Genomic DNA, 14,761 nt, shown 5'->3' with positions numbered 1-14,761 from the left:
GAGATGCGATAATCGACAACACGAAAAAATGTATCATTTAGCAAGAGCGGGCTGAGCATGCATGATACATGAGGAGGCATCGGTAAGGGTTGTGCATGTATCATAGCGGAAAAGGAAAGGGAAAGGGTTCAGGCTTCAAGTTGGGAGTTGCACCCCTTTATGGAGGCTTTGCTATAAGCGGAGTCCGAGTCGGTTAAGCATTATGATGATCATGGTCGCGTCCAGCCGCGGTAGATTTGACTCCATAACCTTATTGCATCGCATGGCTTTGGACATGGATAAACACCCGCAGGATGGAAGCATGGAAAGAGCCTCCTTGTTCCAACGTAATTTCATGAGGCAGGGTTCCGGGGTAATCAGGTTCTTTGTAGACGCACTCCCACCTTGTCGTTTGTCTATCACCATCGACTCATCCCGAATGCGCCGTACCGTCAACCAGAGTTTGAAGCGCGAAATGCCCGTGCTGTCACAATCCCGAATACGACGTGGACCTCTAGACTGTCAGAATGGCAGCGACACCCGAGACATTGACCGCTGACAAGACATCGAACGTGAACGCGATTGTGTCAGCCCCGCATGATGAATCGAATACGAGCAACATCCATGATCTGAATCCTTCGAATCTGCAGGGATCCTCGACCTTCCATGATCTCGCGACCAAAGAAGGAATCAGCACGTCCAACCAATACATGGGCAATGGTGTCGGAGGACCGAATCACGATGGACACGTTGATTCACGAGCATGGGGTGCAGACGCCTCGGACGCTCACGTCTCCACGAACCTCAACTCCTCGTCCATCCCACATATCGAGCTCGAGACTCCCTCAACTGCAAGTCCAACACCCAAGTCCGCTACAAAGAAATGGTTACCTTTCTCAAGCGTCACTCGCTCGGCTGAACAGTCACCCCCGAGCACAAATCACCCCTTCCAAGGACTGTCACTCAATATGCCATCGGGCGGCTTCGGTGAAGAGCTAGGTACAAACAACATCGGCTTCTCACAACGAGGCAGTATGCTGTTAGACGGGAAGAAGGTCAATGGTGGCCACCACATCATCTCGGCAAAGACAATGCCTGTGATTAAAGAGCCTACACCCAAAGAAGAGAAGGGCATGCCCACGACTAGGAAGCGTGCGGTTACTGCTTTGGCAGAAAGACCACCTGTGAGGATTATGTCCACGGATGAAGAACAGCTGTCCGAGAAAGTGAGGGCATTTTACTCCTTAGGCACAGATTCAGCGCCGAATCTAGACGCTCAGATGGCCAATGCGAAAAGGATGAATTTGCGCTGGCAGGATGCAGTACAGGATAACAGGGACAGTATGGTCACTTCGTCCAATGCCACTTCCATGACAGATGTCTCGAAACTGCCTCCAAGTCCTACCATACCGAGAGAAGAGCACGAGCTGGCAGGGGGTACTGAGGACTGGCACGATCTGGACAATGCCGAAGTAGACAGATACGGCTTCATAATACCAAAGTCCCCCACAGTTGCAGTCGATGATGGTAGTCCAAAGAGCAATGTAAAAAGGACGCCGACAGGCTCAGGTCCGGGCCTTCAAAGAGTCTCAACTTCTCTTCAACTAGCAGCTGAAACTCCTAGAAGGAAACTCACCGTCCGACGTACCCCGAGTAATGCACGGAGTACCAAATCTGAATACAAAAGCGATCTGCGCCGAACTCCCTCGAACCAGTCCTTCCACTCCACAAAGTCCGCCAACCTTCACCGCCATCAATCAGCCTCGAGAGCTATCTCGAATCGCTTCCCTCACAACAAAGACCGCAGAGTCCTTGACGAAGCAGGCGACATGCTCACCCTCCCCCGATCATCAACCACGAACACCCTAACACGGACCCTAACAGACGAAGGAACATCCACAACAGCAGGCACGTACACCCCCTCCTCAACCCCCCAATCCCGCCGAAAAGAAATAGAACGCCAAGACAAATGGCAAAGCATGGCAAAACCAACCACACCAGCCCACAAATCCGGCCCAGTAGGCGGCGGCACAACATACACCTTCGACACCGCCTCCCCAAAACTAATAGAACGAACCTGGAAAGGCATCCCAGACGCCTGGCGCGCAACAGCATGGCACTCCTTCCTCAGCTCCAGTGTCCAGCGCTACAACAGGCGGCATCCCAATATGCCATGTCTCAGCGACGAGGTTTTGAGGAGCATGTTCCACGAGTACCAAGAACGCAACTCCCCCGACGACGTCCAAATCGACATCGATGTTCCACGCACAATATCCTCCCACATCATGTTCCGTCGCCGTTACCGCGGCGGCCAACGGTTGTTGTTCCGCGTCCTCCACGCAATGAGCATGCACTTCGTCCACACGGGCTACGTCCAAGGCATGGCTGCCCTCGCCGCCACCCTCCTCGCCTACTACGAGGAGGAAAAAGCATTCATCATGCTCGTTCGCCTATGGGAGCTCCGTGGCTTAGAAAAACTCTATAAACATGGATTTGGTGGGCTGATGGAGGCGTTAGATGACTTTGAGAATAAATGGCTTGGACAGGGTGAACTGCGGCGGAAACTGGATGAGCTGATGATTGGGCCGACGGCGTATGGGACGAGGTGGTATTTGACGTTGTTTAATTATAGTATTCCGTTTCCGAGTCAGTTGAGGGTTTGGGATGTTTTTATGTTGTTGGGGGATGATGATGAGGATGGTTATGATGTGCAGGTGCCGGGACAGGGTGGTGGGGAAATTAATGGCAATGGCAACGCAAACAACACTAACGGAACCGAAAACGAAGACGGAGAAAACTCCGAACCCGCGAACTTCGGAACGACACTCGATGTGCTACATGCTGCATCAGCGGCTCTAATCGATGGGATGAGGGGGATATTACTTGAGAGCGACTTTGAGAACGCGATGAAAGTGCTCACTAGTTGGGTTCCGATACGCGATGAAGACCTGTTTATGAGAGTTGCACGGGCAGAGTGGAAGATGCATCAGCAAAGGCGGAGGGGTGGGAAGAAGTCATAGGGTGACTGTGGGGAGGACTGCGTATCCATTGGAAGCGATGACGATGAAGATGGTTCTGTTTGCCAGGATCGGGATCTCCGTCATGACGATCATGGTTTTCATTACCACCATATGAAGCGCCAAGGAGGGCTCCTGAGCTCGTTGAGTTTACATTCTATTCTCGAGCAGGAGGACAGTGAGGGCGTGGCGGTATTGGAGGCTTTGTGGGGGAAACGTTGATAGGACATTACTAGTATCTCGTTTGTTGGGATGAGGACGCACGGATGGATGAATACAGATAGATACAGATAACATTGGTTATGAGCCAGGTTGAGGACCGCTTGCGCCATCATGGCATCACCTGTGCGAACCCAGGCAGGACAGATGGTTAGGGTGTATATTAATGTAATGTGATATATACCTACCTATCAGGCTATCTATGTGCACAGTCGCAAACCGTATCGTCAAGAAGAATATAGTTGATGCTACAAGAGTGTATGTATTGGATGTAGACCGTACGCAGCAGAAATGCGCTTGACCGTATCTCGCTTTGAACTCACACTACTACCTAACAGCCATCGTCAAACCATAGATTCGCGCCTCCTGGTATTGCCATCTTTTACCACCGAATGCGGCATCACCATGTCCGTGTGAAACACCATACCGCCGCCGCATAGCCGGTTGCCTGACATACCGCTCAGGTTCAAGCACAGAGCTCATCCGTCCCATCCTCGCCGTCATCATCTCAATCTGATACAACTTCCAACAGACCTTCGTATTCGCCTCAGACAGCGCATAAGCCCTCCTATCGTGCCAATCGCGCGCCTCCTGCTGCTCCTCCACTCTAATCTCATACGGCGTTCGGTAACGCCGAATCGAAGGCCTAGACGTCTGCCCAAGCGCCCGCTGCTCCAAACCGCCCTCCTCCCCAACCCACCACCCCAACATCCTCGCCGCCCTCCTGTCGCCCCGCTCAGCAGCCTCACCCGCCATCATCAGCAACAACGCCTTGAACATTTCATCCATGGCTGCGGCTCCTTTAATCCTGGAGCCCAGATCCGCGTCAACGAGGCCGTAGACCATCGCGCGTGCGATGGACCAGTGCCCGCTGTTGGCAATATATGTGATGAGTTCCTGCGGTGAGACGACGTATGGATCTGAGCTGAAACGGCCGAATAGAGCGCACACAGGTTGCAGGAGGAGTTGTAGGATATTCGTTGCGTTATCGTTGATGGCGGACATGATGGCGGTGTCGGTGCCGGGGCTGTATCGTAGAGTCTTCTGCCATAAGGGGTCAATGGAGAAACTTCGTGAGAAGCTCGGGCGGTCGGTGTTGTAGAAGTTGATTGCAGCTTCTTTCCTATCGTCGTTCGGTGCGAGGAGGACGCGGCGCGGCAACAAGGGGAGTGTGGGAGTTAGCGAGACGCGGTAGAAGATATCTTGGTTGCAAAATTTCAGGTTTGAGCAATGGGGGCCAGCGCCTGCGGCGCGGCATGTAACGCCTATGTTGTAGCGGCCTGAGATGTAGAGGTAGTGGGTGCCGTCTTTGGTATGGATTGTAGGGAATGAGGTGCCAAATTGTGGGGGGAGATTGTTGTCGCGGAGGAGCTTGAAGTTTGTGAGGTGTTGGCCTTCGAAGTCGTCTGAGGACCAATAGTAGTCGAGCCAGGTTTGACGGATTTGGTCGGCGGCTGCGCGGAGCTGAGTGGTTGTGCACCATATCTGTTCGCTATATTGTGCTCGTAGGTGTTCGAGCTCTGATGTTGTTAGGAAGGGGGTGACGGTGCGAGCGACCGGAGTGCGGAGTCTCAGCAGAGAGAGATCGCCGATGACGCCGTATCTCTGGATGAACGAGAGTACAGGTTGTGGTGGAAGTCCAGGTGGATATGCTGGAGTAGCACTCTGGTTACCGAAGAGCGAAGGCGTTGCCTGCTGACCAGCGACCCGTGCAGAGGGAGCAGGCTGGCTTGGCGCGAAAAGGCTTTGGCCTATGGTACCTAAGTCTGGTAAGTTATCACTTGCTGAAGCAGGCTTCGGTCCAATATCTATCTCTAGACTCGCTGCTGGCTGCCACTCGCACAGCAATACCACCATCATGTCAAAGCGCATTTGCTTGAGGTGCCCGAGCTTGCTGAAAATGACCTTGTTCACAAGAGGCAGCCACGGATTCAGCGACAACCAGGCTATGACTTCCAGCATTTCAGCAGGGAGATCACTGAGGGTCGCTCGTGGTCGAGAATTCGAGGGTTTTGCAATCGTAGTACCATTATGTCCACCTTGTAAGGGTGCAAGAAGGCTGCGAGGTGTCGACGCATCGTTGTTGGTCAGGCCGGCCACCATTGTCCGTGCAAGCCCGTCGAAAGGAGAAGTGGTATATCGGGCGGAGGTGTTGCTACCCAGCATCTGCGGGCTCGGAACTGGGTGCCTTTCTGTTGGGACTGGGTGGTGTGGGTAGTGCGATGTGGATGGAGTCGACAAGAGGGTGCTCGTAGTGTCTAGTCTCCGACTCTTAAACATTAATTCAGTATTGATTGAGCGTCCGGCTTGACCGAGATGGTTAAGGATCACATCTGCATTGATTAGCTACCGTGGCATGCAGTACAAGTGGGAACCTGATTTACCTGATCGAGGGAGCTGCTGTAGCTCTTCTATTTTTCGCACCTTTGAGAAGGCTGCATGATCTTCTGCTCTGCTGTCTTCTGCCACTAAGGCGTATGCTCGTTTCTTGGCGTTGCGTCCATCGGTCGAATTTGAGAGAGAGGCCATGAGATCCTAGAATGCAGATGATGAGGGTTGAAGCACAATTCAACTTGAGAAGACTTGTTAGTACCTCAGGTAGGAAAGTCTTGAAGTTGCGAAAGAAGAGTCGATGAACGAGTCGATGAACCAGTCGACGAGTAACCAAATGTGTTTGCCTGTGATGCTTGCATGGTGGCTGTAAGTATCACTGTCTGTCTGGTGCACTGGTTCGCTCGTGACGACCGATGTGGCAAGCAGTGCATCAAACTGATTGTTGGATGTTGTCACTTTCTCGGGGCCAATTTTTGGAGTGCACCTTCCAGATCTAGAGGTTGCAACGTATGTGCCTGGAGGAAGCAGCGTCTCGACCTCTGGCTCACCTTCCATGTTAGTAGAGCTCCACGGTGAACCGGCCTCAGAACAATAAAAGTGAATGGACTATGCATGAAGGTACTTCATTAGCTAATCGTAACAGTGTCTGCTGCCACCTTCACAAGGATCATACAAAAGTAAACAAGTTTTTCAGCGAACGATGGATACACCGTGGGTATCTTGGTAAAGCAAAATCCTCCAAACGCCATTACATAGCCATAACAGTGGGTATCCTTGGGTCGTAATTGAGCACTGTACATTTCACACTCAAATGTTCTCGATAACGCGAGCGTTCATGGCCTGCTGGAAGCCATCGTCAGTGTCCATGTCAAAGGCCTGGCCCTTGCCTCTTGACGATCCGGCAGTGTCTGCATCTGCCAGGCTTTGAGCGTTCATGGGCACGCTCTGGTTGACTGCTGGCAGAAAGATAACCTTGCTGTTGGCCGTCTTTGCCATAGCCTGCATGGCTTCGAGGTACCTGATTTGCATGGCTGGGGCAGAACTCAAGATATCGGCAGCTTGTCTCATCAACTTGGCAGATTCGACTTCAGCACGAGCTGCAATGACCTTGGATTCACCAATTCTCTTAGACTGAGCAGCCATAGAGAGAGAATCTTGGAGATCGTTGCTGAAGATGATGTCTTTGATGAGCATAGACTCAACCTGGACACCCCAACCACCTGCAACATCCTCAATGATCTCTCCGATAGATTGGGCGATCTCTTCTCTCCGCTCAATAACATCTTGCAGCACACGAGCACCAACAACATGTCTCAGCGTGGTCTGTGTACGCTCTACAAGAGCCTGCCGAACGTTTGAGATGCCGAATGCGGCCTTGTGAGGAGAAATGATATGGTAGTAGATGACAGAGGTCAGGTTGAGGGTAACGTTGTCTTTTGTCATGCACACCTGTCTTGGGACTTCGACAATCTGGATCTTGACATCGACCTGAACGAGACGCTCGGATAGGGGGTTGACGTATACCAGACCTGGGTCAGTTGCTCGAGTGAAGCGACCAAACTTGGTGACCAAACCGACGTTGCCCTGGTTGACTGGCTTGTAGGGGTTGGGGCAGATGATGCAGCATGGAATGGATCCCAGGAAACCAACACATGAGCCGATCGTGTTGACTGCACGGGGTTAGCATATGGTTTTCGACGCGTGGCACAGCAAGACTTACTCATTCCACCGTACCAGCCATGGGTTGCCTCTTCATCGCCTTGCAGTGTCTGCGCATACGACGGCTGAAGGTCTTCCCTTCGTGGAGGCTGGACCTTGATCACGCCGCCATTCTGTGGACGAAACCCGACACCATTGTTGGGCGACGTGCCACCGTTGGTCTTGACTTGGTCATCGGAATCATGCATGTTGTGCTGGCGAGTTGAGTCCATTGTTGACAGCGAACTGGACGGTAAAAGTTGTTTGATTGAGGAAGACAGCTTGACTGGTGTATGTGTGAGTAACCAAAAGAATTAGTTCTGCGTCCAAGCGATGCACGGCTGCTTATGTAGAGTGATCAAAGTAGTAGCGCTGTGGTATCTGATGGGAGGCGATGCCGTCGCAGACGAACAATGCCAGATCCCCGTCATAGATACAGTTTCAGGTGGAGAAGGTGCCGCACCTTGTGACTGCCTCAGCCCTAAAAGAGCTTAGTGACCTATTCTTGGTGTGCCGCCATGCAGGCAGTAACGAGCATGATTTATGGGGGAGGCAATTTCCTGAGGTTATTTCTCGAGATCTTCGCCGCTAGGAGCCGTCTTTCCGCTGCAAAGTCTTGGGGTACTACCTCTGTATCAAGATTCTGCCTCACAGGACTACCTCCTCCATCCTGCCGGTCTGCGCACGAGGCAGTGATACAATGCTGACATTCTGGAATGATCTTGCTGCTGTGCCGCTCTGTCTAGCTGCCTCACACACCTTACAAGCCTCCTGATTACCAGACTTTGCCTTTTCAACGATCGTGGAAGGCATTCTCGTTGCCTGGCTCCAATTAGGCTAATGGCGCCCAGGGCAATAATTCGTTTCCCGCTCCGCTTCCGTAGCCCAAGAAGATACTCCATATACCGTCACTTGGCCAAAGTTCCTCTACATTTCTGCTGCAATGTGAACGTACGTGAGAAGGTAGGACAACAGCGCATGTTCGGGTAGAGTACGAAGGAACTTTCGGTAGTAGATGTGATGCAGCAATGTTGGATTATCAGCTGCCCTTCCTTTGATCTCGGTATTGTGGCTATGTTAATCCTTCCACCCAAGCACCGCCTACAAGGCCGTTCTCACTTGCGAAGGTCCCCAAACTCAATTGGTCAACCACTGTCAGCTGTTTTATGTACCCGAAACAACAATGTTATTGCGCTCGATTTTCCTACGGCTCCGCGAAACGCGCATAGTGCTCCTTAGTACTGGTGGTACCATGTTGTGTCTTCGTAGGCCAGATCAGTAGGCCGCAAGGCTCTGCGGTACCTCCCCGACAGTATCATTATGAGCACAAACCATAGCAGAAGGACATGTCTCTCGACCTCGGTCTAGGTTTGCGCAAGGGGTGTTCAACTCGATCAACGAACTTTCGCTTGAAGGAGCTCAAAGCTTAATCTACACGATCGTCCTTCGGACGGGAAGAACGGATCATCAAGCAAGAGCGACTGGCTGGGAGCTTTTCATGCGCATGCAAGCCATGCATTGGCTTTCTTCTAGAAATCAACCTTGCTTCGCTTGAGATCTATACCCCGCAAGCATTAAGTAATGATTGGCACCTTGACCTCGCTGTCGCCCAAAAATAAGTAGGTTCCGGCGTATTCGTAACTTTTGCTATGCAGGCCTGTGCAGATTGTGCATGAGCTTGAGGACGTTCGGGCGCCATAGTCCACGACGTACGGGCTTCTCGCGGTAGTCCCGTGCCGCTCCATGACTTTCTTCATGATCCTCCCGCAACTCAGAAGACTAGCATAACTCGGACAGCCAAAATTCAAACGTCCCCTACGCGTGCTTCCAGCTCTGTCCAGATACGATGTACAAATTTGTTCATAGCGCGTGCGGCTAACACATCGTGGCTAAGGAAGACCGTAAAGCAAAGCGACATCGACCGTCCAACCTTAAAGCCGCGTGCACGTAGGGAGCACAACCATCAACCTTTCCTCACTGAGACCATCTTATCATTGTAACGGCGGGCGAGGAAAACTCGTTGCTTTCTCTGGCGGTCATCTTCAATCAATCCTTAACAAGTACCCATCTCCGTCAGCCCATCATGCCGAATACCCCCTGTGCAATTCGACTGACATGTTCCGGCCGCCTACGCTCGCCCATCAACCACGATATAGCCCCGTATGCATTATCGCACGCGCGTTGCAAGATCTTTGGCGCTGTGATAGGGCGATCGACAGTACTCTCTGACTGCGAAGACTCGTGGCAGCAGCGCCTGTACCAATGCTCGTGTTTAGACCCGCTCGATCCACGGCTTGAAGCAGCGCCTCAAAACACGCAGCTGAGCTCAACATGTAATCACAAGAATCAACATGACCGCCAGTGCGGATCCAAGGATTCCAAGGTCATGAAGGACAGCCGATACTGTATGCAGCCAAGGCCACACTTCGCAGCCGAGGCTACCGACAACGCCATGTAGTAGATAATACTGCAAGACCATACCTCCAAGAACAGCAGCAGTGATCATGGCTACATTCTCGAACTCTTGGTCAGATACCTTCTTCTTCTCGGCTTCTGTGGGACCTTGCTGGAATTTCAGCAGTGTAGAGGGATTAGCGACCGTATTGGATTTCTTAGACCTTGGAGGTTGGAAAACGTTGATGACTTTCTTAGCTCGGACAGCGGTACACCGAGAGACGTATTCGTCGGGTACGGGTGTGCGGTGCTTCGCTGATGCTGCAGTGCTTCTATGAAAGGAGCGGCGTGGATGAGGGATGGCTAAGGATGTCGTTCACTCCGCTGGGGCTTTCAGCTTTGAAAGCGGCGAGACGGAGTGCGCTTCATATCTGCAACTCGTCCCATGCTGAACAACGGATGATGAGACAGTCGCTGCTAGCGAGCTCAGCTTCTTCGCGTAGCCAGAGTTGAAGAATTGTCCAGCGATCAGCGCTGATGCCGAACTATACTGAGGTCGACAAAGACCTCCGAGAAGGCGCCCGTGTACGAGATTCATGCTCGTCGTATGGAATTGAGTACAGACGCTGAGCTCATGAGTTCGATGTCAAGCGATAGTGGTCGTCAGCCATAGCACGGTGTTCTCGTCGTCTACCAGGAGAGGACACCGTTGACCTGCTACGTCTTAGCAACTCATGGCGCGCCATAACGTCACGACGCGCCGCAAGCTCGCTGTCACATTCGTATTGACGCCGCATCGATAGCAAGGGACGCTGCAAGGCTGACATGTTCGACCACTGACAACGAGGAGGAACAACAACCCCTACTCTCGGAACTGTATTAGGCATGGCGTGCCCCGCAAACTAAATTTGGGGAGCCTCGGACCCTTCACAACTTCTCCAGAGCTTCAACCGCGGCTGATACAAGCTGCATATACTGTAACACAATCATTATGGCTCGTGCTCAGAGATCGCTGCCCTTGCAGCACCTATCTTTCGAGGAACGATTACAACATGGCTACTGAAGCTTTCACCGTAAACCCCAAGGACCTGAAGTCACCGACCAACAGCGTCACCGTCATCACTGGCGGTAGCAGCGGCATAGGACTGCAAACTGCAATCCTCCTTCACCAAATATGTCCGAACAACAAGATCGTCGCGCTTGATCGGAACCCTCCCGTCTCTTCTGCCCCGAAAGAGCTAACGAGCTCCGACCGCTTCCTCTTCCTGCAGTGCGATCTCACCTCATGGACTGCCCAGAGAGATGCGTTCCAGAAAGCTGCGGACAAGTTCGGAGCTATTGATAATGTTTTCGTGAATGCTGGTATCGCTGAGTATGGAGACCAGTTCTTCAAAGATGAGATGGACGGTCAAGGAAAGCTGAAGGAGCCGGACAGGAGGGTGTACACCGTTGATCTAAATGCCGCGAACGATACGGTCAAGTTGGCTTTGTACCACATGAGGCACCGGAAAGATGGCAAGAAGGGTGGAAGTATTGTTATGACTGCGAGTTTGGCCGGATATCTGGCCAGTGCGGGTGCACCACTCTATAGTGCTGCGAAGCATGGTAGGATTGCACGAATTACACACATCACATTAGGGGAAGCTGACCTTGGCAGGAATTGTTGGACTCATGCGCGCCCTCAAGAACGACTGCGCAACACTTGACATCGCGATCAGCGTCGTCGCGCCAGGTATCACGCTTACAGAAATCATATCTGGGCGAGATAAAGGCGAGTCACTGCCCGACTGGGCGAAGAGGATGAGAGGACAAGGAGTACCTATCAACGATCCCGGTGAGATCGCTGCATCAGTGGTATGGCTCTTCAGTCAGGGCATGGGTGGCAATGGTAAGGGACTGCTGGTGCAGGCAGGACGAACTGCTGATATCGAGGGCGGAATTGCGAAGACGAGAGGGCAGTGGATGGGTAAGGAGATGTTGGATCTGTTCAGAGGCGGCAGGAAGGCACCATTATTTCCGAACAAGCTGTGAGTTGTCTAGATGTGGCTTTGCTGACTTATGAAGAGTGCATTTCTGTCACACATACCAGTATTGCCCTGATCTGCCTAGCCTGTTTACTTGCACTTTTTCATCGTCACGCACCTACTGAAACTGCTGTCTGGCCCGGCTGAGGCAGGCGCGACTCTAAATGCAAACGGCCTGTACTAACGTCAGGAGTATCACTTTCTACCTCAACTGTCAACCGACATTTCTCCAATAATCGACTTTCTTCTTTCTCCATTAACCTTGCTCTGTCTGAACTACAAGCAACGCTGTCCGCTTAATTTGCGTACCACTATCGCACTTCCAACATCTTCGGACGTCGCCTTTGCAATAACTTCAATATGGACTTTAATATAAACTTCAACATGGACATGGCCAACTTACCCGAGACTCGAGGAGAAAAGCGAAAGTACGTCTTCGATGAGGATGCCACACTACAACTGAGCAAGCGCGTCATTCTCAAGTATAACAAGGATGGAGCCCCAGTCGCTGCGTCTGGCACACCAGCAGAAGATGCAACAAGCTCGAGCTCAGTCTTTGTAACACTAAAGTATAACAAAGTCGATCCTCGAAATCGAACATCGGTACCAACCTCAACTCGCCACAACAGCCCTCCATCGAGGGACCAAATCGAACAACTTGCTGACCCCGTCGACATAAGACCTGCACCAATAAAGCGCGCCGTGCCTCTGAAATTGACATTTGGCAAGCAACGCCAGTTCAAAGACTCATCACAAGCAGCATCTCAGCGCTCTAAGTCTGTCCTTCCTCCAGCAATCTACGGCAAATCAGCAAATAACAAAGTCAAGCTCCGATTTGGATGGCTTAGCAATGCACCATCTATTCACAAAGATCGCCAAGCACCTTCGGCAACGCTGGGAGATCTACCCGTCGAAATACTTGGGATGATAGCATGGAAAGGCTTGAATCCGTCCTTACCACTTGTCTGTCGATCAGTGTTTCAAAAACTTGGCCACATGAAAGACTTGCGCTTCGACATGACGATGTTGATCTTCTGCGACTGGGTGCCTGTACGCAGCGATCTCCAAGAAATGAAGGATTCGTCCGGCAATGTGCTTGACAGGACTACTCTTTTGCCTTTCCGGAGCTCGATTGCGAAGAGAGTGACACCGTTCTGCGACTTCGTTCAACGCGCGGCTATACAAAGACAGCTCGGTGAGGCAGCATGGTGCACAATCGCGTATCTGCGACAAGCAGCCCAGAAGGTCGTGACGACTGTGCTCACTCACGGTTGGTCTGAGTCCGACTTCTCCGGTCAAGACAAGGAGAAGTACCTTCAGATCTTGAACAGTCCTGGGGATCATTTCACGCACAGAGCATACCGAGCTGATTTCGAGACCGCAGATGGCCTACATGAGTTTACTTGCTACAGCGTATATGAGATCAGCATTGAATGCACGCAGACCGACCAAGAGGGCGCATGTGCGGGCACGGTCGGTTGTCTAGGCGATCGCATGGTGAGCGGTCCGGTCTTTGAACTTCCTCCAGTACCAGACCGTATCTTGCGAGCTGCGAATAACGAAGACAAAAAGGCTGCAATGCGATTCTACCAGAGCCAGGGGGACCCTCGTAACGTCTCGATTCATCCCGACTGGACCGCAAAACAATTTTACCATCTGGGCGCGAGAGACGCTATATTCAGTGCAGTAAGGGACGGGCACGGTGATCTTCTGCAGATGGCACTCAACGAAACATGCAATGGGTTGTGCTGCAAAAAAGTGCACTGGAAAGTCTCTGGCCAACACTTGTTGTTGCTGCTTGCAGCTTGTGGACATTTTGAAAGTGCTGCAGGCCTGAAGAACAGTTTCGACAGAAGTTGCCATTACCAAATGCTGCTAGACAAGAACGGTAGGTACGCCGGCAAGCGAGTTGCCAATGATTGGGACTTCGAAGATGGAGTGACGGAGGGACCAGCTCTGGCTGAAGGCCCATTCAAGGCATGCGTACTGACTCTTGCCGACGAGGCAGCGTATGCACGGGATGATCACACGGCCATGAAGCTTTTGGAATGGTGGACGTCAAACGAGAAGGGGTGCAAGTTGGGTCGCAAACATGGAGTCTCGTACTGTACAAGACCCAAATGGCATGAGCCTGGCTACGCCGCAGAGGATGACTCCGCTAGCGACAGTGATAGTGATGACGGATTCGATGTGATGGCCGAACCATTGAGTGAAGCAGATCAGGTGAAGGAAGACTGGAGGACGACAAACCAACATGCACTCGAACAAGCAAACGAGAATGTGGGCATTCGGGTGCGCAGATTGGAGCGTCTAAGCCAAGAGCTAAAGACATTGAAGAACAAGAAACCTCGAGGCACCGGGAGACAGCGTCTGAGACGTGCAGCATTGACCGGCTCAACAGGGTGGGATGAAATGTCTCCTGAGCTTGAGGAGTACTTGGCCAGAAGACAGGAAGCAGTACTGAGGAGTTCAAACGAACAGTAAGGATGTCTGAGATTGTCGGTATAGATGTACATGGAGCTTGTGGACGACAGGTCGTGCTAGTATGACAAAGATGGAGTAGTATAATCCTAAAGCAGGAGGGGCATGTCTCTACCATATATAGAGAGACCTACCACGACTTGTCACATCCTTCCTACTTCATTCATTCGTCTTTCTGTATATGCTCTAAGTCTACAAGGCTGGTTATGTGGAAGACTTCTTCGAGCACGCCAGTGCCTCGTAAGAAGATATCGCAATAGAGGCACTAACGCCAACCTTGAAATCGAACTGACAGTTCTACAGATGCTCACGAATTCGGTGTCGCGTCGCCTGATCTTCCAAACTTCGAAGCCAGGTCAACTTTGAACTCCCAGCACGAGGATGGCGCGGCGGCTTAGTCATCCTATCGCGCAGTCTGAGCATGTGATCAGCGCGACTGAGACGCGTACTAGTGTTTGGTTTCTGATGTTCACTTGGAAGTGTTATTATCAGTTTTGTTGAGGACACTGAATATATCATGACAAGCGCTTGCATTTCCTCAGAGCGCAGTATCTTCGCCCGTGGGCGCCATACCGCATCTTGCCTACCTAGTGTACGTTGACTGCCATAGACACT

At 51.8% G+C, this 14,761-nt stretch overlaps 5 protein-coding genes across 5 annotated transcripts; 3 read left to right on the top strand and 2 right to left on the bottom strand.

Moving 5' to 3' along the window:
• Positions 1-506: 506 nt before the first annotated feature.
• PMZ80_007521 (uncharacterized protein) lies at positions 507-2,999 on the top strand (the record flags this gene model as incomplete). The annotated part of the gene is made up of 1 exon (XM_064875929.1): positions 507-2,999. The coding sequence occupies one exon, from the start codon at positions 507-509 to the stop codon at positions 2,997-2,999; it is 2,493 nt and encodes an 830-aa protein (XP_064728193.1).
• A 543-nt stretch (positions 3,000-3,542) lies between these two features.
• Positions 3,543-5,744, bottom strand: PMZ80_007520 (uncharacterized protein; the record flags this gene model as incomplete). Its single annotated transcript, XM_064875928.1, has 2 exons — positions 3,543-5,548; positions 5,600-5,744. The coding sequence occupies 2 exons, from the start codon at positions 5,742-5,744 to the stop codon at positions 3,543-3,545; spliced, it is 2,151 nt and encodes a 716-aa protein (XP_064728192.1).
• Positions 5,745-6,356: 612 nt separating this feature from the next.
• On the bottom strand, positions 6,357-7,456 carry PMZ80_007519 (uncharacterized protein; the record flags this gene model as incomplete). The annotated part of the gene is made up of 2 exons (XM_064875927.1): positions 6,357-7,219; positions 7,270-7,456. 2 exons carry the CDS (start codon positions 7,454-7,456, stop codon positions 6,357-6,359), a joined length of 1,050 nt encoding a protein of 349 aa, XP_064728191.1.
• A 3,237-nt stretch (positions 7,457-10,693) lies between these two features.
• On the top strand, positions 10,694-11,672 carry PMZ80_007518 (uncharacterized protein; the record flags this gene model as incomplete). Its single annotated transcript, XM_064875926.1, has 2 exons — positions 10,694-11,246; positions 11,299-11,672. 2 exons carry the CDS (start codon positions 10,694-10,696, stop codon positions 11,670-11,672), a joined length of 927 nt encoding a protein of 308 aa, XP_064728190.1.
• A 377-nt stretch (positions 11,673-12,049) lies between these two features.
• Positions 12,050-14,149, top strand: PMZ80_007517 (uncharacterized protein; the record flags this gene model as incomplete). Its single annotated transcript, XM_064875925.1, has 1 exon — positions 12,050-14,149. The coding sequence occupies one exon, from the start codon at positions 12,050-12,052 to the stop codon at positions 14,147-14,149; it is 2,100 nt and encodes a 699-aa protein (XP_064728189.1).
• Positions 14,150-14,761: the final 612 nt, after the last annotated feature.

The sequence above is a fragment of the Knufia obscura genome, assembly GCF_036327395.1.
Source record: "Knufia obscura strain CCFEE 5817 isolate CBS 148926 chromosome Unknown scaffold_9, whole genome shotgun sequence".
NCBI lineage: Eukaryota > Fungi > Ascomycota > Eurotiomycetes > Chaetothyriales > Trichomeriaceae > Knufia > Knufia obscura.
Note: the sequence above shows the minus strand (reverse complement) of the source record. Positions and strands in the feature narration are given on the sequence as shown.